This window comes from Lytechinus variegatus, chromosome 1 (assembly GCF_018143015.1).
Source record: "Lytechinus variegatus isolate NC3 chromosome 1, Lvar_3.0, whole genome shotgun sequence".
Classification (NCBI taxonomy): domain Eukaryota; kingdom Metazoa; phylum Echinodermata; class Echinoidea; order Temnopleuroida; family Toxopneustidae; genus Lytechinus; species Lytechinus variegatus.
In genome coordinates this window covers 43767567-43793240 of record NC_054740.1, presented here as the reverse complement: position 1 = coordinate 43793240, position 25674 = coordinate 43767567, and the positions used below count along the sequence as shown (strand labels likewise).

General features: G+C 36.9%; 1 protein-coding gene across 1 annotated transcript in view; it reads right to left on the bottom strand.

The window, feature by feature from the left end:
* Positions 1-13772: 13772 nt before the first annotated feature.
* Positions 13773-25674, bottom strand: part of LOC121414883 (UDP-glucuronosyltransferase 2C1-like) — a 31787-nt gene continuing 19885 nt past the window's right edge. The window contains exons 3-4 of the mRNA XM_041607936.1: positions 22600-22819; positions 13773-14829 (exon numbers count right to left, since the gene is read on the bottom strand). Coding sequence (XP_041463870.1) covers positions 14442-14829; positions 22600-22819 — 608 coding nt within the window. The 3' untranslated portion in view covers positions 13773-14441. The remainder of the gene's footprint in view (positions 14830-22599; positions 22820-25674) is intronic.

Below are 25674 nucleotides of genomic sequence, written 5' to 3'. Positions count from 1 at the left end.
CATGCTTTGTAAATCAATGAAACTGGGCAATTGGGTATTTTCCTAAATACATAATGCGAACACGAAGCACGAGCAGAAAATTTTGATATAACAAGCTGCGTATCTCAATTAACATGCTTGCCTATATTTTAGATTTCCACCTATAATCTGGGCATTCTAAACACATGTACATTTTTATTATAAAAATCAATAATGTGAGCGCAAGGTAAGGGTAAATTTAAGCACTATTTCAAGCACTTTGTAGGACAATTGCAAACGTGGATATGGATTGCACTTAATAAATGATGAGAGCGCGAAGCGCAAGCTGATATTTTTATTATTATTTTGACCTAAGGCCGGAACATACTATTTAATTAATTAATAAACGTCATAGTTTTTATTATTTTCATTATTTGTTCATGTACTTCCCAACATGAGTAGGCAGTTTTTTCTTAGCTAATTTGTAATTTGTCATATGAAAATACTTTACACTGTACATTTCCTTTCTTGTATGTTAACTGTCCAATGTTATTGATGTATGTTACTTAATTGTTTTGTAAAGCGCTTAGAAACATCACGTATTAAGCGCTATATAAATACAATGTATTATTATTATCATTATTACTATGAACATTCTTCATCATATGAAAATGGTGACTATCTATCTATTCCGCTTTCTAATCGCGAGATGAAACTTGTCGATATTCCATTTTGAAAAAGGGACACTTTAATTATATAGGAATTTATAAAAATGTTATTGTCTTACTTATTAATCTCATAAGCCTAATGAGAGCGCGTAATTGTTGACACCAAGGCCTGAAAACTGGCCATTTTAAGCACATTCGTAATTGTGATGCATGGGTCACGACCTGAAACTTTTCATTGATAATCTGTCTTGAAAAGGGGATTTTTAAGAAGTTTGTAAGAGAATTATTATAGAGGATTATAACGGCTCGGTGTAAAAGTGGCAGAGGTGAAAATGGGAAATGGCAGAGGTAAAAATAGCAAAGGTAAAAATGGCGGAGGTATAAATGGCAGCGGTAAAAATGGCAGAGGTAATATTGGCAGAGGTAATAACGGCAGAGGTAAAAATGACAGAGGTAATAATAGCAAAGGTAAAATGGGAGAGGTAAAAATGGCAGAGGTATAAATGGCAGCGGTAAAAATGGTACAGGTAATAATGGCAGAGGTAAAAATGACAGAGGTGTAAATGGCCAGTGATAAACTCCCATGCCAAAAAGTCCAAAAGCCCCTCCATGTACAGTAGATTAAATAAGAAAGGTTCTGAGAAGAAAATAAGAATTATAATGTTGGACTAATGGAAAGAGTAAATTTGATCTTCTGCACCAAATTGATAACACTTGAGTTGGTATTTCTTATTTTTGTCCTGGACTTACATGCACAGCCTTCTCATGTCGAATCGCTCTTCTAATATTCAAATTTGAAGCACACTTTGAATCCCAAGTTCATTAAAGGGGAAATTCACCCTGATATATAAAGTTAATTGGAATAGAAAAAATAATTAAAATGATATTGATGAGGGTTTAAGGGAATCCATCAAAGATTTAAAAAGCTATAAGAATTTTATATCTAAATGGTGACGTCATTTGCGAGCAATTTTTCCCATAACAATGAAATGTCATTTTCCTTTTCTTAAAAAAAGAATGAACATGGTTTTTATTGCACCTTAAGTATATCAACATACAAATCGTTTCATATTCGCTCCTGAAAATTTTTTTTGAATGAGCATTTTACGATCTATACCTCTGTCATTTTTGCCTCTGCCACCTTTACCTAGATCTGCCAGTTTTAACTCCATCATTTTTACCTCGGGGGGGGGGGGGCAGTCATGTTTATTGCTGTACACATGCGTGACCAAATTTTTCCAGACACCCCCTACACTAGTTTTTCTCTGTGTGCAAGATAACCCCCTAAACAAGTTTTCGCGAGCTTCATTTACAGATTTTGGCCTCTAAACAAATTGTCGCCAGAATTAATATGACCCCTAAAAAAGTTTGACGATCCGTTTTCCCGTTTCTCAGGCCCGTAGCTTACAATCGGGAAAACACGAAAACTTCTCCGAAACGACGATGAAAAAGCTTGGGGAAAAAAACATGCCCTATACAACGTTTGGTCAATCTTTATAAGAAAAGCTTTGGAATAAATACCCTAAATACATTTGACCTTGTAATCACAAGTCTTTCAAAACCACCCTGTTTTGTTTAAAATTGGTGTTTTTGATACTCGGAGAGCTCGCGCGGCCCGCGTCGAACTGAAAAAACCCACCCAATTACACGCGTTTTTTTTTTTGTTCACGCATGACTGGCCATCCACCCGGGATTGCTTTTGCGATTCTTACCTCTTGCATTTTGCTTCCGTCAGTACCTCTGCCATTATTACCTCTGCCATTTTTACCTATATAACTCAATCAAAGTAGCGGTGATATGTTTTGACAATCAGACCTGAAAAAGGATACTTTTACAACTTTATAGAATGCACGAAGAGGATATATAGGTACTCGCCAAATCAAATAATGCAAGCGCACAGCGGCGAGCTGAAATGTTGATATTCAAGACCATAAAATGAACTTTTTACGAAGCACTTTTTTCAAATTAATTTGTAAATCAAACAAAATAATGGGAGCGCGATGTCTGAGTTCAAATATGTTTTGTATGTTGACTTCAAACTTGACATTATTTCAGCCTATTGAGCAAGATATGTATCATCGATCAGGCAATGCGAGCACGAAGCGCGAGCAAAAATTTCATACACAGTATACAGTGCGTCCCAGAATAAACGAAACCGAGATTTAGCGATCATTTATCATAACTTAATCATAAATAGAATAGACAAATGACCTACCAATTTAAAGCTTAGAATCTCTTCTTTCATCTGATATTACTTAGGTTATTTCTTATTCACGCATGAGTGAGCAAAAACAATTTGAAGAAAGGATACCAAAAACTCATTTGGCGGGGGTATCTGGGTTTCAAAAAGAAAACCACATTTCTGAAAAGTTCAATATCTGCTCTTTAATTTGGTACCTCAATTACAGAAAATGGTCAGGAAATAAAAAAGTTCTGGTCATTTGAAATAAGGCTTGTATTTCCATAATTTCACGAGATGAACGTGTTTTCACCGGTTTCCCAAACATGCCAAAGAAGCTTTCGGATGGTGAACAAAAGATTTAATGCATGGCTGATCGTCAACAAAACGGAGTGTCGAGTGAGTTCGAAAGCCAGCATGGAGAACCTCTTCATTTTATGAAATTATTGAAATTCAAGCCTTATTTCAAATGACCAGAACTTTGTTATTTCTTGACCATTTTCTGTAATTTAGGTATCAAATTAAAGAGGAGATACTGAACTTTTCAAAAATGTGGTTTTCTTTTTGAAACCCAGATACCCCCCGCCAAATGAGTTTTTGATATCCTTTCTTCAAATTGTATTTGCTCAGTCATGCATGAATAAAAAATAATCTGAGTACTATCAGATGAAAGAAGAGATTCTAAGCTTTAAATTGGTAGGTCATTTGTCTATTTTATTTATGATTAAGTAATGATAAATGATCGCTAAATCTCGGTTTCGTTTTTTCTGGGACGCACTGTATAGTGACATGAAAGATCCTTTTCTTTTCCAAGTCTTGCCCTTTCTTTTTGTATTCAATCGTCTTCAGCCTCTTATTTTCATGTTCTTTTCCCCCTCCCTTTTACTGTTTTTTCTTTTTCCCCTTACCCCTTTTTTTGCTCCGCCAATAGAGGGGTGGCCCCCTGGATCCGCGGCTTAGTAGTAGTATTAGTAGTAGAAGAAGTAGTAGTAGTAGTAGTATTAATAGTAGAAGAAGTATTATTATTATTATTATTATTAGTAGTAGTAGTAGTAGTAGTAGTAGTAGTAGAAGTAGTAGTAGTAGCAGTAGTAGTAGTAGTATTAGTAGTAGTAGTATAGTAGTAGTAGTAGTAGTAGTAGTAGTATAGTAGTAGTAGTAGTAGTAGTAGTAGTAGTAATAGTAGAACTTGTATTAGTAGTAGTAGCAGTAGTAGCAGTAGTAGTAGTATTAGCAATAGTAGTAGTATTAGTAGTAGAAGAAGTAGTAGTAGTAGTAGTAGTAGTAGTAGTAGTAGTAGTAGTAGTAGTAGTAGTAGTAGTAGTAGTAGTAGTAGTAGTATAGTAGTAGCAGTAGCAGTAGTAGTAGTAGTAGTAGTAGTAGCAGCAGCAGAAGTAGTAGTAGTAGTAGTAGTAGTAGTAGTAGTAGTAGTAGTAGTAGTAGTAGTAGTAGTAGTAGTAGTAGCAGTAGCAGTAGTAGTAGTAGTAGTAGTAGTAGTACTGTAGTAGTAGTATAGTAGTAGAAGACTCAGTGGTGTATGCAAGTGAACTTCCTTTCTCCTTCACTATTTTTGCTCCAACTTTGATGAAATTTTGACATTTTTAGCTTGAGAGCAGATAAGGAACAATATTAACAAAAAAATACTTTTGTGACATTTAAGAGATGTTCATGTTTAAAACGGTTACACTTCGTAATTCCGAAACACGTAAATTTCCTATACCTCGATGTTCGTTAATCCGAAAAACGTAAAAGGGTTCGTTGATCCGAACATTTGTGGCGTTATTCCGAAGGTTCGTTATTCCGAAGGCTCGATAATCCGAAAACGAAATAAGGATCGATGTTCCGAAGGTTCGTTAGTCCGAAAACGAAATAAGGTTCGTTGTTCCGAAGGTTCGTTAGTCCGAAAACGAAATAAGGTTCGTTAATCATTACAATTTCGGACTAACGAACTTTCGGAATTACAAACCTCCCTTTGTTTTCGGACTTACGAACCTTCGGAAATATGAACCATCGGAATAACGAACCTTCGGAATATCCGAACCTTCGGAATAACGAAACTTCGGAATTACGAATGTATGCGGTTAAAAACAGTGTCAGGGAAAATATCCTTTCAAATTAAAACACGTCATACATCTAATGTGTAGTCAATGGAGAACCATGAATAAGATAAGCATATTTTATCCACCTCAGATCAGAGGCTTAGACAGACTGAAATGTAAGCGTTAATTTTGTCTCATGTTCATGAATGAATGAATAAATTAAATAGCTCAGTAAAAGTTGTAAAGACCTTTCCATATTCGAGCATACGCCATAGAGGCACATAATCAGGGGGCAGTGAAAATGGGTGCCCATCTACACAGTCAGGGCCCCTAAAGAAAACAAAATGGTTAAAAAAAAAACTCCAGAAGCGAAGGGAGAAACTCGATAGCAGGGAAATAAAGGCAAGGTGAAGAGATACCTGCATATACTGCATTTTGATTTAAATTCATTAAACGCCCTTGAATCATTTGTGCGGGGGGGGGGGGCTAAATTATAACACGTTGACTTTTCTAGTGCAGGCGTACCTAATTGTTCAGTTCCGTTAGGAGGGAGGGAGGAGGGAAAATATTTTAATCCACATTTTTCCCTACCGGCCGCTAAAAGCTAACTAAAGGTTGAAGTTTTAAGTACATCGTAACTTAATTTTCTTTAAGATCAAGATGAGGTATCCCATATATAGAGCATAAATAAATAATGCAAGCAAGACGCACAGGCTGATATTTGTAATGTATTGTCGTGGAATATGACCTGTTGATTAGGACTGTTTGCCGTTGCTCATGAGTGAGTGGCTCATCAACTCACCCCCCCCCCCCAAAAAAAAAAAAAGAAATATGCAAGAATGAAGCTCGAGCTTATTTTTTATTTTTATTCTGTCCTGAAAGCTTGACATTATAAGCACTTATTTCAAACCATGATCAGGATTGGTATCGATAACTAAACAATAATGATGCGAGCGCTAAGCGCGAAGTGACAAATTTTGTTATTCCAACCTACACTCACAGTTTATGCACATTTTTAATAAAGAACAAAGTTTACTAGCGTGAAGCGTGAACTGAAATGCGACTATAGCAGACTTACAAAATGGGACATTCTGAGCATTTTATAAATAGGATTGGTATCTGAGTTAACAATATGAGAGCACGAAGCGAGAGTAGAATTTTTAAAATATCAATCAGCATAATCAATAATCAAAATAAATTTGGTAAAATATTGACTATCGAATTGTGGAGATTATACGTCATGGGTGATGGGCGCGCCAATTTTCGTCGCGATCAACGGCCGATATCTGAAGGAGAGAGAGGGGGGGGGGCAGTCCCCCCCAGATATCCACTTTCAAATAGCCCGAGCTAATGTCCCACGTTATATTCTTGAGTAGAGAATTGTCACTTAGCGTGAAGCCCTAGAAAAGTTCTTGCTTGTAAATAGTAACCTGATTTTTGTATTTTCCAGTTATTTCTCTCTTTTTTTTACTCTCTTACATTATTTCTTCCTTTCCTTCTCTCCTCCTTTTTTCTTCCCCTTTTTTTGCTGTGGGGGGGTGTCCTAGGGACGCTCCCTGTCTACCGGTCTGCACTTATCTAAATTAAATTTATATCGACCTGAAACAGGATATTCTGTACAAGTGTTTTTTGTAAACATGATCATGATGAGTAAAATTGATGCAAGAGTTAAGCGCGAACTGATTTTTTGTGTTATAAACTGATTTGAAAAGGGGACAATTTAGCACCTGTGTCAGAATCAATAAAGAGTTCATGATGCTTCTCAATGGAAAATGAATTCATCACGTTCATGCCGAAAGCGAGAGTTGAATTTTGATCAAAAATTTTTTTTAAGGATTTTGCAGTAACGACCCTAACTAAATTATGAATCATTCAAGGACGAAGCTAAAATTTTCAAATAATTATGTTCTAAGCACATCTGTTCATTGTGAGCATATCGCGCAGTGCCTCATTTATACTTGCGAAACAATCATCGTACGGTGCATCGCAGGTGACTACGGTTTTCATAATAATAATACTATTAACGGTTGTCATACGATTTTCATGAGGCATTGTAGATGGCAAAAAGACTTACAGAGACCAAAAGCATGATGAGCCAAGAACGAGGGGGTAAACATACCTTAAGGAACACAATTTCTTACAATCTGCGAGGAAGAAAAGCAAGCGGTGAAAAATTTTTACATTGCAATACGAAAACATGATTTTGTGACAGATTTTGACATAGTCCCCTACTTTTCAGGAAATTGTATCATATTTCACCCATTTCGCTCCTTTTCTTTTTTTTTGTTGGTCGTGAAACTTTGAGGGATCACATGGTCCTCAAGCACATCTCCACCCACCATCCGTAAGCCACTGACAGATACCGTATGGATTGTTCGCAGGAATCCGTATCATGCACTGATCGTGCGACGACCCTGATACGATCTGAGAGATTCATGCCTTTATTATGATGTGTCTAAGGGCTACGATTAAATAATTTTTAATAATTTGTGTTAATATGAAGACATGATATTCTAAGGACTTTTTGCATTCATCATGATCATGAAAAGACTAAGCAAGCGCGAAGCCAATGTGGAATTCTTGTTTTTAAATAAAATGACATTTTCTTTATTTTTCTTCCTCTTGAGTTTCTTCTCATTTTTTTTCTAACTTCTTCACCTTCTTCCCCTTAGTCATTCTCAGTATTTTGGTCAATCGAATAATAAGGGTATGTAGGACTTTCTTATTTTTCGTTTCGCATTTTCTCTTTTTCACTCCTCTCGGAAAATAGGCGGATCCAGTGTGACCGAAGCGGCCCCCCCCCCCAGTGACGCCAAAAGGCGGGAATAAGAAGAATAAATTTCTGAATAGGAATAAAAAATAATTTACAGTGGGCTTCGCGCTCGCATTATGTTAGTGAAAACAATGGTCATGAATTCAAATAATGCATAGAATATCCCGTTATCAGGGTTGAATATTAAAACCCCCAAACAATCAGTTCACTCATTGCGCTCGCACCATTTGTTTAGTGAGATAGGTAGGCATAACCTGTTCATTAAGTCTAGATCTACAACTGTCCTTACACACTTGTCAGGTGTGATCAGTGTATTAAAATTTTACTTGCGCTTCAAGCTCGCACCATTATTTATACATTCTGGTACTGATCATGCTGATGACAAAAGGTGCTTAGAATTTCCCGTCATTACGTCAAATAAAAAAGATTCATCAGCTTGCGCTTTACACTTGCATTTTTATTTGGATTTTCATACAAGTTTAACAGTTTAACAGTGCTTAAAATATCATATTGCAAGGTTAGGAGATACAAGTGAGAATACACAACTCGCGCTTCGCGCTCATATAGGCCCTATGCGATACCTAAAATTGTGTCTAATATAACGACAAATAGTATTTAACCTTCAGTCGTTAGGACACCCCCCCCCCCAAAAAAAAAGAGAGGCTTTCATTCCTTTGTGCAGCCAATCGAGGTGAATGTAGATGGGTTATACATGGTCAAACCAGCGGGACTGACTCTACTCCGACCAAATTTATCACGTTAATGACGTTATATCGGCCGGTTTATAGTCAATTTCGTTGGTCTGACTGTAGCATGTAATCAGTGTGGAAACTCACAAAACAACAGTGGTTGCTAACATTCACAATAAAAATGAGACCATACTCGGATAATGAATTCGTCTTCATATATTGTTTTTTTATTACTCTTCATGATCACATAATAACGTATAAACAACAAGTAAATGACATTGGTATATTATAGGCCAAAGACCGTCATTTTAATGAGCTCATTGAACATGTTGAATGCGTTTATACAAATAATTCATGCCGGGAATGCAAGATTTAAAGATACGTCACGTATTCTTTCGCATCTCATTCAATATACCTTCCCAAACTATTATAATTGCAACATGGTGAAAGCTTGACAACTTGCTATAGGTGTTTTTTTTCTCAGTGTAAATCGAATACGTCAAAGCTCAAATATTTGAACATTAGGATTGTAATATAGCCTATTATCATTGAAGATTCACCCAAGCATGCAGCCCATGGAAGGAATTAATGATGCAACCACTGTCAGAGCTGCAAACCTGGACAAGCACACCTTCGTATTTGAAAAGCTGAAAATCAGTATTTTGGTAAGGAAATCAGTATTTTTAACGAAATATCATAGGAAAACACAAAACTGTAACTTTAGAAATCAGTAATTTGCACGAGACTATCGGCATTTTTCTCATTTTTCAGTAGTAAATACTGAAAGTCAGTACTTCTTGATAGGTTTGCAATGTTAAAAGGGATGATTTAGGCCTATCTGCATCAAAGGTCCGTTGCCGAGAGAGTTTCACGCTACTCCAAAATGTTAAGCACTTAAGACCCGAATGAGCACTTTTGATTGGTTTAAAATCAATCTGCGTTTGATTACAACTCTTTCTGCAACGTTCCCCTGAAAAGCAATGGCGATAAATCATGTCCCTGAGGGAAAGACATGTGAATTTCTAGCACCAAAACGTTTTAACCTCAGGCTTTAACATTTGTTCTCTTTTTGAAAATTAATTTCACTATCTATTTTTGTTAGATTTTTTGTAACAAAAAAAATCAGCATTGCGCTTGTGTGGTTACATACCGCATATGCCCGCATAACATATAGCATTGAAATGGTAAGTTGCTATATAATAATCCCAATTAGCACTGCTTATACGACGTACGCGGGTGTGATTACGTGTTTTGACAAGTAAATAAACTCTAGCTTGTAAGATCACTTGCCTAATGTGTAGTCATTAAAATGATAAGGCAGTGAGGCAGATACAGTTCTTTTATTCCGGTAGTTGAGACACGCATAATTTTGTTAGAGAGATGTATTACAGTAATTCCAGCATCGGCAGAGAGAGAGACTCATAAATCAAGCCTACCATGGAATCGGAAGTACATGTAAACATGAAGCAAATAAAAACAAAAGTCTTTACCATATATCATTGTGGTTTATATTCTTTACCATATCCTAACAATCACCAGGCAGTACATTATAATTCACTTAATTACACGTATTCATAATTCAACAATGACAACATTGAACTCTTCAAATCGTCTCTCAAAACTAACTTATTTCAGGATATGTGTAATAATTAGCTTAATTATTGGATGAGCCTGCGCCTAAGAATGATTTAACAAAAATATGGTGCAATATAAATGCTGTGGATCATCATCATCATTTCAATTCAAAGTTTATTAAAAACATAAGTCGCAGTCAAATGGTTTGGTCATATACAATTAATAATGCTTTCATTCATAAAAATGACAGATAATGCAGCCTTTGAATATCTTTTTTTTTTGAAGATTTGTATTGCACTTTTACATATAAAAGGAAATAAAAAAAATTGACTGAAGTAATCACGACCTGCATTTTTTTTTTAAATCGAGTAACAATGAAGGGAAAAATTCTAAAACTGCATGCTGTAATATAACAAATATAGCCAAACATTGCATACAAAACTTTCAAAGCATCAAAGTTATTTACAGCCCTTCATAGTTTAGAGATCTGAAGAAATAAGGAAAAACCTCGCACACACATCTCTCTTCAACAATAATTATGTCGCTGTTGAATACATAAATTGAAACGTAAAATATGGTCTGATTTTGTCTCCCTTTTAAAAGAAAAAAATACATCCTTCGTAAAGATTTGAGTAGGCCTATCTGTAAGGACACTGATGTCCATTTCATAAAACATGTTTTATAATAACCAATTACAGTTTAAATCTACTGAAATCATTCAATATTCAATTGGCTGATATAATACACTTGTAATAAAAAAATTTCCGTTTGTTAAAATTACTATGACAAGTCTCAATGAAACCGGATCCTGCACTCGTATATGAAATCATCACGCAACATGACTTTCAATCGGAGTGTGTCTTTGCATCTCATGCTAAAAAGATTCACCAAACTCTCTAAAACGGGGTTCTAAGAATTTTTGTTAATATTAAAATGGTATTAGGCATCCCTATTATTGAAAATTATCATTATGAATCAAGGTAAATTTCGGCTAGTAAATGGAGACATTTGAAGTTTGCAACCTCAGGCCCTATAATTTGTGATACGTAGGCCTATGCACAACATGGAACTCACATCTTTATTCGCATTTTTTTGCTTTGTCAATGACACAGGTTTAGACGTGTATACTAATACGTTTTGCTTCAAATACATTTTCAACAAGATTTGTTTTAAATGTCATTTAAAACAAACCGCATGTTCTTGAAAAATTACTAGATTATCAGTTGGGTGCACTTATATGACAAGTTACATTCAATAGAGAAGTTTATCTCGTTAAAATAGTTCAAAAGATAAATTTGCTTTAAAAATATTCTCATGTGACAAAACTAATATTTGCATCCAGTGTACACTAAGGGGGAGAATGTGAAAGCATGGAGATACAAAGGGACTATGGTAAATAGAGCACGATACAAAGGGAATGTCACGTATAAGAGCAGAAAAGGGTTTGGGAGCCCTAATGTTGTTGTTGACTTTTAAACTAATAAGACCACTTTACGTCACGGTGATGTTCAATGAATTATGTTAACATGAAATCTCCTTGGAAGGCATTTACATATAAAGGTGTAATCATGATTTTCAATAAAAATGAAAGTAACCAAGGAACCGTCGGCCTAGCCATGTCGGAGACCGGTTTTAAACCATGCAGTCACAATATTCGAGACCAACATTACTGTCTAGCATGCAAAGTAGTCAGTTAAAATTGCGAGAGCAGAGTCATCTTTCTTTTATTTCTTTCGTGCGGCATTTCCTTTTTAAACATGCACAATCTTGAAAGTTATACACAGTGGACAGGTTGGATAAACGACGAATATTGCATGAAAATAAACAAGAATGTTTGGAGGAATATATAATACACGATTCATTGGTAAATATTTACAGATTTATTCATGTTTATATAGCATCTCACCACGTGACCCGATAATACCAAAAATCTGAATCGAAACAAACAAACAATCACATATATCATTGTACCTCAACATGCCTTCAACAATAGTTTATATCTATCGATATCAATGGCACGTTTCATAAGTATATACCTTTCATTATACGACATACATTCCTTTCAGTCTGTAGTAATGGTTTTTGTGCGGAATGTTCCATACTCAAAATCTAATAATCACATGCTTTTAATTTTAATAATACTATGGAAATAATTGCGAATCATTCGTGCACGAAATATGGTGCATAAAATCATAAGCATAAAAATATATTTCACAAATATTACGTCAAATTGCATAATGTTCTAGGGAAAGACAATTAAACTTCTGCCGAGAAATAAAGGCAAGGGATTTCGGCAAGGTCAACCCATTTGATCATAGATTTCAGAAACTGACAGCCTTAGAGACCACCCTATATACATGTATGACGAAAACCCTAACAGTTATAATAATAATAATGAAGATAATAATAATAATATTAGAAATAAATAATCATAATAATAACAATTAATAATAAAAAAGTAATAACAGTAAAAATAATAATGATGATAATAATAACAATGATAATAATAAGAGGACAAATGAGAAAAAAGGCTTTACGCGATTTCATGCTTACTTGAGATGTGAAGTTGGTAAAGGCATATCCACTTAGTGTGTAATTGGGTGGGTGATCAAACGAAACATCGCTAGCTGATGTTCAGAAAATATCGATTGATCGTAAGAAACCCTACTTTAGGCCCATTTTATCACAGCCTGTCTCTATACCGAATCATGTTAATAAACCGGCTATATAATTATCCCGGGGGGGGGGGCATTTCCATTCACGTGTGGATCCCATGCGCGACCATGGGGTCTCGAAAAGCACCCTAAACACGTAATTTCCATATTCTGAAAATGCACCCCTTAACGAGTATTGGCGTGTGAAACCCTACCCTTAACAAGTATTGGAAACAAAACGATACTCTTGTCAAATATTCCCTGAAATAAACCCCTAAACAAGTACAGGAATGTTTTATTTTTACGGGTCCTTCGGTCGTCGGCTTTACCTTATTTGGTTTAGTACGACCCACCTTCTCCACCTCGCGCAAATCAGACTCTAAACACGAAATGTTGGGGCAAAAAGGACATCCTTCATAAAACATTTTAATTTTGTTTTATCATCCCCGCAAATTCGACCCTAAACACGTAATTTTCCGAGCGAAATAGATACCCTTTTTTCATTATTGTGTTTTTGACACCCTTATCACGTTACGTACGTAACGTGCCCTATCGTGAAAAGGACATCCTATTTACGTGGTTTTTTTTGGTCCCGCATGGTATCCACTCGTCAATGTAAGTGCCCCCCCGGGATAATTATCACCCTAGCAATTTTGAAGTGGAGCCTAAATAGCAAAAGGAACTGCATGAAAGCCTCTTTACGTGAATTCATGGGTTCAATATTATACTATAATCCTTGGTACCATTTTACGCAAAGCCCCGGGGGGGGGGGGGGGCACTTCCATTCACAAGTGGATACCATGCGCGACCATGAGGTCTCGAAAGCACCCTAAACACGTAATATCCATATTCTGAAAATGCACCCCTTAACAAGTATTGGCATTTGAAACCCTACCCTTAACAAGTATTGGAAGCAAAACGATACTCTTGGCAAACTTCTCTGAAATGAACCCCTAAACAAGTACAGGAATGTTTTATTGTTACGGGTCCTTCGGTCGTCGGCTTTACCTTATTTGGTTTAGTACGACCCCACCTTTTACACCTCGCGCAAATCGGACTCTAAACACGTAGTGTTGGGGCAAAAAGGACATCCTTTATAAAACATTTTAATTTTGTTTTATCATCTCCTCAAATTAGACCCTAAACACGTAATTTTCCTAGTGAAATAGATACCCTTTTTCATTATTTTTGTGTTTTTGACACCCTTATCACGTAACGTACGTAACGTGCCCTATCGTGAAAAAGACATCCTTTTTACGTGTTTTTTTTTTGGTCGCGCATGGTATCCACTCGCCAATGTAAGTGGCCCCCCGGGCGCAAAGCTAAGTGATGGTCTGATTGATCAAGTCCCCATCGCCAAAAAGACACGCTTGTCATACATTGTATTTATTTGATTTGGGTATTGATAATTTTTTTTAATTACGTACCGGCTACCTCAATTCGCCTATACATGCAAATGTCATAGACGGGCCGGGATTATAATCAATCGAGGAGTTCCCCCTCTTATTCCTTTTTTTTCTTTCTTTTTCTTTCATTTGCAAAAGGCAGTATTGCCAGGTGAGAGCTTTTCGTAAATTACAGACAAGTTTACGCACGACTATTCAACAGTCAAATTTAGGGGTATAATATTCCCCCGCAAGAAACGGCCAGTAAAATCAAGCGTAATTTACAGCTTTTATGAAACATCCCCTGGTGTTCTTTTAATACAAATAATATTAAGACAAGTCAAGTATGATAATATGAAATTCAATGGCATCTTTGGAAAACACAACCAATCGTCCAACTGCATAGACTGACAGCCTCTAAAGCACAATTTAACTTAGGCGAAATTCTCAAAAACATAAAACTGTATATTGTCTAAAAATGGGCTTTGAAAATTACCAGAGTTTGACAACAAAAAACAGTTTCACACTTTTCCGTTTTCCCGAGGAGGATGCCTTCTCCAGAATCGCCTTCCAAGATTGCCACTCATGTTGAGTTGTAATCGGAGGGACGCTGGACAAACCCTCCGAAGCGGATAACCGATGATGATGCAAAACCGGCTCCAAACAATTCGAAAATATTGCCTGATGTAAATGAATTTGAGGACTCGGTAGCACAGATAGATGACGAAGAGGAGAAAGGCGTAGACATCGATTGAATAGACCTGCCATACATAGAGATCCGTTCGAGACGTGCGAAGGTAATCTCCACCATACTTTAAGACGTGCTCGATCCAAAAGACAGCTCTTTCCATTGGACGCTGAGGATTGGCTTTAAAAATGGAAGACCATCGAAGGACGTTCTCCTTGTAGCTGTAAAAACCGAGAAAAATAACTCTATTACAATTATATTCATCAATTCTTTTTATCAAAATTGACTCGAGATCTGTTATAGTGCCATCAATATATCTGTTACACCATGTCTTGAACTGTACCCAGCATGTAGTGAGCTGACATGTAATTTTTTTTAAAGTATGTTGGTGCCCTGTAATGCACACGGATTTAACACGTCATGACTGCACGCCCGAATATAATCGCGTCTGAATGGGCAATTAACATAAGCTGTACTTAACATCTTTCAAATGTTAAGTCCACCCGAGAAAAAATGTTGATTTGAATCAATAGTTAAAAATCCAACAAGCATAACGCTGAAAATTTCATGAAAATCAGATGTAAAATAAGAAATTTATGACATTTTATATTTTTCACAAAACATTTATGCGCAACTCAATGACATGCACATTAAAATGTCGATGACATCTATCACTATTTTTATTCGTTTTAAACAATATTTTAAGTTTTACATATTTGACATTCGATTAGGACCAAACTTGACTGAGTCATAAAAAGGTAAAACAATCGTAATACCCCATGTTCATGGAGGAGTAAAACTTTCACGGGACAGTGAGGAGAAAATAAGAATATTTCATAATAATACAATAGAAATGGTGAGTGGACGATGTCATCCGTCCCCTCATTAATTTGCATACAGACAAGGAGGTGCATACAATGTTTTGTAGAATTAAACCCGGGGGGGGGGGCACTTCCATTGACGAGTGGATACCATGCGTGGCCAAAAACCGGGGATCTCTTTTTCAAGATAGGGCACGTTACGTACGTATCAAGGGTAATAATGGTGTCAAAAACAATAAAATAATGAAAAATGTATACATTTCGCTAGGAAAACTACGTGTGTTTATGGTCAAATTTTCGAGGGTATAAAAAGACCAAAATACCTATTAAGGATGTACTTTTTGCCCAAACATTTTACGTCAGTGTTTGGGGTCCGATTTGAGCAAGGTGTGTGGGTGGTACTAAACCCACAATGAAAGTAAAGGTAAAGCCGACGTCCGTGACATAACAATTATGATATAGTTGGACTTGCTTGTTTAGGGAATCAATTCACGATATATACAGTGTCAAGGGTACCGTTTTGTTTCTAATACTTGTTAAGGTAATAGGGTTTCACACGCCAATACTTGTGAATAGGGGTGCATTTTCAGAACATGGAAAACTGTTTGGGGTACTTTTGGAAACCCCATGGTCAGTCATGGTATCCACTCGTCAAAGGAACTGCCCCCCAGGAATTACAGGAAATTAAAAATGTCATGTCTTTCTTATTGTACATCCTATTTTGATGAAATTTTCAGTGTTGTGCTTGTTAAATTTTCTGTTTTTATTCAAATCCACTTTTTGTTGGCCGGTTGGACATGTCCTTTAAAGGTCAAGTCCACCCCAGTTATGACATTTTAAAGGTTCGCTTATTTTTCACAAAATAGTTATATGAACGAGCCAGTTACATCCAAATGAGAGAGTCGATGATGTCACTCACTCACTATTTCTTTTGTTTCATATTGTTTGAATTAAACAATATTACAATTTTAACAATTTGACATTAACAGTGGCGGACCGTGACCCGGAGGAGACAAAGCATTGGGGGGGGGGGCACAGCGTTGTTCACAAACAATGCAGTGCCCCCCCCCCAATGCTTTGTCTACTCCGGGTCACGGTCCGCTACTGGACATTAAGGACCAACTTAACTGAACCATAAGATGTTATAACAATGGTAATACCACATATTCATTAAGTTCAGGGAGGAATAAAACTTTGTCTCACAGGACAATGAAGAGAAAATTAGAATAATTCATATTTCATATAATAAAATACAAAAGAAATAGTGAGTGAGTGATGTCATCAGTCCCATCATTTGCATACCAACCAGGATGTGCATATAACTGTTTTGTGAAATAAGCAAAACTTAAAAATGTCATAACTTTCTTATTTTACATCCGATTTTGATGAAATTTTTGGTGTTATGCTTGCTGGATTTTTCTCTTATTATACAAATCAACTTTTTGCCGGGGTGGACTTGTCCCTTAAAGATACATCAACTTACTCATTGTCAGAACTCGAAATGGAGCATTAAAAATGTTATCTGACTGTGTTGCCATTAATTCAAAACAATGGATGGATAATAAATTATTAGAACTGTTCTTGATCATAGTTACTGTTAAGATGTTTGATTAAAATCTGAAGCACGTTGTTTGAGCCCGTCAATTGTTAATTTTTTAAAAGAAAATCTTATTAAAAAGTTTAAAAAACTAGTTTAAAAGTTTACAACAGTTGTTTAGAGTCACGGTTAACGTGGTTAAATATCAAGCGTTTTAACAGTGCATTACAAAAATCTATCGAAGCCTTAAATCTGATTCCAAAGGTTCACCACCTTCGCCACCGAATGAATGGCTTCGGTAAGTTTGGGATTATAAAGTGATTATGTCATGGACCTACTAGGTCCATGATTATTTTTAGCACCCTCCTTCGGGACTCTCTCTAAAGTTTGCTGAACTTTGCGCCAACGCATTATATGTAAAATTTGACCACAATTACCCAAATCATGCTGAATGACTAACTATCCCTTCAATTACCGAGTAGAGTAAAATACCATTATTTTGGGGGACTGGAATATAACAGATTAAAATCATTTGAGAGCAGTCAGGTATGCAAGTAAACAACTCGTACAAAAGAATAAACCATACTCCCGGTCCAGAAACATAATAGGAAGCTACTTGCAGAGGGAGATTATTTCTAGAACTTTAAGGAGATATAGGGGTGATATATCCTTGCTAGAACAGTGTGCTTGATACTGTGCACCCGGATATTTTGTCAACTGTTATACAGTGGTTCTAAAAAAGAACCCCACTAGAAAATGCACCCCTTCATGCCGAGAGTTGAATGTAAGCATCACTACTTCGGCGGGCCCAGAGAAACAAACTTTGATATTTTATCACCTGACTTCACAATCAAATATCTAAACATGACAGATCTAAACTTTAACACTTGAAATATGTGAATATTCTGGTGGGGTTCACGAGTTTTTTAGCACCACTGTATACTGAGCCAACGTATGCACAGCAGTTTCGCCCATAACTCCCTCTATTCCAACTTACACGAAATACTAATTCTCTCGATTACTTATTTCATCGACTTATAACCCGACATACAAAACTTGTTCCCTAGATTTACTTACGTTCTCCCGACAGTATCAGTCATTTCCACGATTTATATCACTTGTTCCCTAGTCTTACTTACGGTGAGTTTGGCCTTTTATATAATATACAAAAGCGTCGTTTTATCTATTCATAGTATCTTTTCAATTTATTCATTATTTTTCTTCCCTTTTTCATTTATATTATCTCCATGTAGGTTATTGTCCGATTCTATTACGTCCAATATAATTTTGCATATTAATTTGTCTATATTCTCTTAGTCATTAAATCCTTAAAGCAATTTAAAAGATATGAATCAAAATCTATTCATACCCTGAAAGGGATATGATTATACGCAACATCTCGCCCCCTCAAATTTTTTTTCACATAAATCCATAGGCGGCGGAAGCGGGGGGGGGGGGGACGGTCCCCCCCTAAATTTTTTTCATAACCTTTTTTTTTTTTTGGTTGTCAATTTTTTTTCCTGCGTCCCCCCTAAATTCACGTGGACCCCCCCTGAAACGCGTGTTGTCCCCCCCTAAAATTTTTGTTGATGACCTTTTTTTTTTTTTTTTTGCTTGTCAAAATTTTTTGATTAGCAACTCCTAAAATTTAGGTTGATAACCTTTTTTCGGGGCGCATGTCAATTTTTTTTTACCTGTGTCCATCCCAAGATTTCAGGTGGACACCCCCTAAATTTTTGGGCTTCCGCCGCCAATACATAAGTCCACTGCTCACTCAACAGTATGAGCAGGGCAGGTCTGCAACCTTGGAAAAACGAGAAATGGCTAGTTCCCCGGCTTATCAAACCGATTCTGTCACTGCATTACCTTTCCATTATAAATTTTAAAAAATGTCTTGAATCTAAAAATCCTCACTGAAAAAACCCTCCAGAAAACGACGACACCAACAACATCTCGTGCACACTGTTAACAGTGTACATCTCCGTACATGGTCGGCGATTTTTCTTTTTCATATTGGTTTGAACAATTCCTCGCGAGATGTAAATATGTTCGTAAATGAGAACGGCTGAAGAGGTTCCTAAGATTTACAACACTCTCCGGCATGAAATCCCACATCTTCGGAGAATAAGTGATATGATATGAACTACATTCCTTTCAGACCCCTTTTGTTCGAGGCAGTGGCGTAATGAACAAAAGAAAATTTGAGGGGCTGGGTATATGGCGAATCGCGTAATATGGGAGAAAAAAGAGTTGCGAGCGAGCAAAAATTTCTACATTATTATTACAAAAATCAAATTTTGTGATGGATTTTGACATAATATTCAGAATATAATATTCTATTCACCCTCCTCTCTTTCCGTTTCTTTTTTTTTCTCCTTCGTGAAAGATTTTGGAGGGGGCAAGAACCCCCTCCCCAATCTCCCCCCATCAGTGAGTCACTGGTTCGGGGTACGAGTGTGACCCTTGTTTCAGAAATGACAGTAAATCACATCATCCGATGACAGTGAATCACAAGACGAAGAGTCTCGATCAGTTATACACTCCCTCTCCCAAGTAGAATAGATTGCTTTAAAACGAGGGATGCTTTTACGACGGGTGTCAACTATCTCATATACCGTCCGGTGCTCCGCGTGTACATCGTTTTGAATTTTAGGATGAGGTCTTTCTTGCGTTGAAGACAGTATTGAAAATGGGCCATCATGATTGTGTCCAAAATTGTGTGGCCATGTTGTCGATTTAAATGCAGCAAACACTGATCATCCTCAAGAAAATTGATTTAAAAATGGAGAAACGACGATATCTCAGAGTTAACGCATCGATGGCACGGTTGCAGGTACGGTAGTCAATGTTATCCGTCGATGCAAAACAAAACAAGAAACAATAATTATGTTTTCATTTTGATAAAATTGTGTATTAATCAGAAATCATAACATTCATGACATCAGTTGCTCATCACGCATCAGTGGCGAATCAATAAAACTTTGTTTTATTAGACAATTATAAAAAAATCAATCATTAAATAAAATACAAATGAAAGAGTGAGTGGGGTGAAGTCATGAGTCCCCTCATTTGCACAGACCAGGATGTGCAGATTACTATTTTGTGAAATTAAGCGAAACTTTAAACTGTAATATCTGTCTTCTTTTACATCTGATTTTAATAAAATTTTCAGTTTATGCTTGCCTGATTTTATTCTTTTTATTCATATCAATTTGGGGTGGACTCGCCATGAAAGTGTTGCGAAGCACAACCTAAGGCGCGACGGGGGGGGGGGGGGGGGTGCGCTCTTCGGCCAACCAAACAATTTGAAAGTGGTACGATAACTTTGATCAGCCAATGTTTAGAATTTACGCGAAAGGCATCCTCTGCCGTTACATAGTCATGGTGTTTGAAAACACTCATTAAAACATGTCATATTTAGTTTATATTCGGCTGTAATATAAACGTGGTCGTTATGAGGGCCCTGGGAACGATTTTGTTTACTGGGGGTGTTGATGTAAATTTGAAAAGAAAAAAAAAAGGTTTTCGCTACAAAATTGAGACCAAAGGGGTTCCGAGAAATTGGAAAAGCAAAATAAAAATTGAAAATGTGGACGTAAATTTGGATGTCATCTTCTAGAATACATGGGGGTGCTGCCTATATTGAGAATAATACACGCAGCATCATCAAGGAAATTTTTCACCCCCACACCACCGCTTCCCAGGGCCATGGTCGTCATTAATTTCCTTTGGAAAGACATTAGTCTTCATTTGCCCTCTCAAACAAGTTTTAAATGGAGACTGGCGCTTTTTGTGAGGTGGATGAAGGATAGATATTCGCGCGTGATGCGCTATTCTAAACCGGGACACGCATGTATATCTAGATGTCAAATCACTTTTGACTTTTTTCCTCACATCTATTTATCCATTTATCTGAATTTTATGCAACGATAAATTGCCTTTATTGAAGGTATTATGTACATATACAAAAAGGATCTGCTTTCTTTACAGTTTAAATTTTGAAGAGCAAATATGCAGAAATACTCGGATCGGAACGAGGATAGACATTTAGAAGTGGTTTGTCGAAACTTCTTTTTTATTTTGAATAGCTTTATTATAAAACTTTTAAGAAATGTTTCTATTCATGTTTTAAGCTTACCATAACTTCTTCGATGTACCTGTATGATTAGTTTTTTTGTACAACGCCTACTTAGCTTGTTGTACGCGATCAAATGGGAGGCTGAATGTCACACATTCGTACCGTTGGACACAAGACGTACCATCCAAAATGTACCGTCCAAAATGTACCATTGCACGGCTTTAGGAGGTGACGTCACAATGCGATTTCATTGAATAAGATGACAATGCGCGTACAACCCGCTGGCTAAATGCGCAATGCTGTCCAAGATCATGTGCGCTTGTGGGCCCGGCTTGTGGGATTTTGCTTTTCGCTTTCAATATTTTTGCTCCCTTTTCGTAGATTACTGGAGGGAAAAACTCTGTTTTTCCATATTATCGCTAGATTCCGAGGCGTTGTACAACACAAATAGCGAATATTCTTATTCGTGCAATGGTGCGAGATTTCGCATTCGGTGAAAGAAAGAAACGCTCTATTCAACTCGGCTAACGCCTCGTTGAATAGAGCATCTTTCTTTCACCTCATGCGAAATCTCGCACCATCGCACTCATGCCTATTCGCTATTTGTATATTGTCTTAATGTTGCCCATTTATGAACCTTATACATTTTTATTGTGAACATGAATACAGTCTTGTGGCTGTAAGTCATGTGTTTAATTTTATTGCTGAATACTAGTAAACCATTCATTGAATGAAATAGTGCAACGATATATTTGAAAGCCCCATCTATCACACAACCAATTATACACTGTCAATTTTCCCCCTTATCACATCCTTTCTCGCCTGCTCTGCCCGTTCATGACACGTTCTCGTTATGTTCTTTTGAAACGATTTCCAGATTCCTATTTCGATTCCACTCCGCCAATAAAGACTCTTTAAGAATAGTTTAACAGACTAATTCACGTCCTTAAGAATAGTTTAACATTGATGTGTGCGCCGACTCTAGATTTATTTTCTGATTTTACGTGACAATCTTAAATCTTGACACAAACGACATGGCTTGGATTCGAACCGGTGGACCTTAGTTCATTGACAACATCAACTGTCATTCTAATTAACTTCACACTTTCATTTTTCCCTACAAGGAACGTTTCGTGAAAGGATTTTGTCTAAAAACTGAGATGTGACATTGCCCATATCCCTTAGGCAGGACTTGTGGACCGTTTTATCCGATAGTTACCATAGTAACAGTGCTTCTCAGCCAAGAAGTGACCATTTGGTTTGATCCCATCTCATTTTCATTGGTCTTTCTTTTGCAATTTTGAAACTTTGAATTCCGGAGCCAATAATTTGAGGGGCTACAGCCTCTTTGTCATTGGCCCAATCTCTTAATTATTGACATGTGCTTCGTAAAAGTTACTGAATCTAACCTGTGTCAAAAATTTTGTTCATTTTGAATGATTGGACTTTGTGTATTGCGCTTGTGAAGTTTGATAAGTTTCTTCTGGATCCCAGTTTACATCTATAGATGCATGGGCACGATATTTACTGCTTTGTTTATTAATGAATCTTTTACCTTGAATTGTTGATGACGTCATTAATAGCTTTTGCAAGTTCTTCGCTGGTGAATGAAAAGAAATTGACTTCAATGCCCATTCCGCGGTCGACGACACGGGTTGCGACGTCGGGATGGTCGAAAATGAGGGGCATGACCACCATAGGCACACCATGGTAAAGGGCTTCGTACATTCCATTATTACCACCGTGAAAGACCATCGCCTTCATATTAGGGTGCCCTAAGACACAGAGACAAAATCAAAATAGATCGAGAAATTTGGTTATTATACAGGTAGATTAGTATTAATAAATTGAGCCACATTAGAGCATGAATATGTCAAAACGATGATATTCGAATATTCCACACCTGTACCAGAGTTGCGGGGTTACGACTGTCCCGTCGGTGAATTCAGATCCATCAACTTTTTATGTTTGATCTTTCCAGGTGGACTATCGAATTTAACTACCTCCAGGTCAGTGGCGTAACTACGGGGGGGGGGGGGGCACGTGCCTCCCTGCCGGCTGGCCAAAAGAAAAAAAAACGGGGAAAAGGAGAAAACGATGGAGAAAGGTTGAGAAACGTATAGTGGGAAAGAAGAAATTATTGTTATAATCATAATGTTATACTATATCATAATTATGTTATGTTATATTACATAAGTAACATTTTTTTCATAATCTTATGAAACATAATTTTGCTCAGGGCTTATATGTCTTCATTGTTCCTGGTGCTCGCATTGTCTGTTAAAAGAGATATATAATCCTGTTGTACTAAAACTTGTCGTTTTCAAGTCAATCTACACCAAATATATTTTCTTGCACTTCAAGTAATTAATGTTTTACGTAAGTGACATATGCTTCTTTTTCATGGCTACTTTAATTGACTATCCGACTTTAAGTTCTTAATATAAAACATTTCATGTCTGTGCTTACGTTCGCATTAGTAGATTGGTGAGATATGTCTGCTCTTCATGAATTCCTAAGTCTCTAGTCCTTCAGTCCTTAAAATGTCTTTCTGATCAGAATATCAACAATTTTCAACTCGCGCTTCGCGCTCGCATCATGTGGTTAGTGAAATACGTATGGTGTTTATGAATTCCTTAGAATGCCCCTCTTCAGGTCTGAATTTCTAATTTCCACCCCGCGCTTCGCGCTCGCAATATCTGAAATTTTAATTGTTTAATGCCTTTTTTCTGTATGTTGGATATTTCCTATGTCAACAGGACCATGTTTAAAGCACTGTATATATTATCTTAACAAGTTAACCCTGTTAAAGATTTTTTTTTCAATAAATGAGTAACTAAATGCGATTAGTGTAGATGCGTTTGTTAATCATGATGACAATGACTACAAGAGCTTCATGTGTTAAGATGTAACAAAATTAGCAAGCGCTTGGCACTCGCATTAGATGACTATGGTGAGACAGTATACTCCTAATGGATTCCTTAAAAAAAATGTCCCTGTTTGGGATCAATATATACAAAAAATTTTGCTCGCGCTTAGCGCTCGCATTTTTTTTTTGATCAGTGAGAAACATATCCGTTTAATGACACTGTCCTTTATTGTCTATATTATAGGTCAGTATACCTGGCGAAGTAACTCAATTTTTTGCTGGTCACCCCCCCCCCCCCTCCGTGCCGTGACCCACGGTACGCCACTGCTCCAGGGAAAATGTAAGGGCCCTTGTAGGAGAGAGCCCTTCCTCCTCCTTGTGGCCCTCAGACAGTCTTTGACTGCTAGTCTCATTTCAGTCACTATTAGACGATTGATATAGCTAAGTCACGAATCCTTTTGTCAAAAGGGTACGAGAAATCAGGTCAGGAAATTACCTCTTGGCAATCTATCGTGAACCAAAGAATGTTCCACAAACCAACATAGGATATACTACAGAGACTCAGAGGCGTCGATTATGGGGGGGGGGCAGGGGGGGGGCGATCGCCCCACCAATGAAAATATTGGGGGGGCAAACATATCATTTTGCCCCCCCCCCAATAATTCCGCATGTGCTAAAAACAAAATAAGATTGTAATGTTACATAGAAATCAGCAAGCGAGATTGAGATACACAACTCGTTCTTCGTCTAAAATCTTGCTCTAAATGTCCACTTTTCAGATTGTAATATAAAAAAATTTCAGTTCGCGCTTCGCGCTCGCATCATTTCTGTAACAAAAGCCGTTTGTTTCCATGATTAAATTGGTGAATATGGTCCCGTTTTCAGTTCTAAACCTCAAAAGAACTCCCACTTCGATTTGCAATAATCGTTTGTTGGATATATATCTTGTTCTTTATTAAAAACTTCCATTAATTTTTTTTTTCATATCGAAATATCAGAATTTTCAGCTCGCGCTTCGCGCTCGCATTAATCTGCTGGTGAGATATGTATATATATATATATATATATGTGTGTGTGTGTGTGTGTGTATATATAGATACATATATATATATGTACACATATATATAGGCATATGTGTGTGCGTGTGAGTGTGTTTGTTTTGTGTGATCGAGCGCCTTCGGAAAATTGATTCATGATTTTGCCCCCCCCCCCAATCTGAAAAATGGATCGACGCCCCTGTACAGAGTGAAAGAATGCACGAGAAGGCAGAACAATGGAAAATTCATTCGCGCATGCAGTGGCATAATGAGCCACAATTTTGAGAGGGGTTAGATATGGCAGATGGAGAAAAGTTCGAAAAACATGCGAGAGAAAAAAGCGAGTGAGCAAACATTTTGACCTTTTTACTACAGAAATCAAAGTTGGTGAAATTTGTCATAATCTGGGAAGCATGTCAAATTTTTTCGGGACCAAAATGAATGACTTATGGTTTTGTAGTGAAATCCTCTTTTTTTTCTTTTTTTCTGTTTTGCTTGTCAAATTAACATCAGCACCCACTGTAAAAGAAAAAAATCCCTTTCTTACTATTTTATTTTTCTTCCTTTGTTTGCTTGTTTTGGAATTGAACGCAAGTTTCTTGCACGCCCTGTATTTTAGTCGGTCCACACGGTATAGGAGCGCCTTGAGCACCTAACAAGGTGGAAATGTGCGCAATATAAATATCCTATATTATTATTATTATTTAACACGCCTTTATATGGA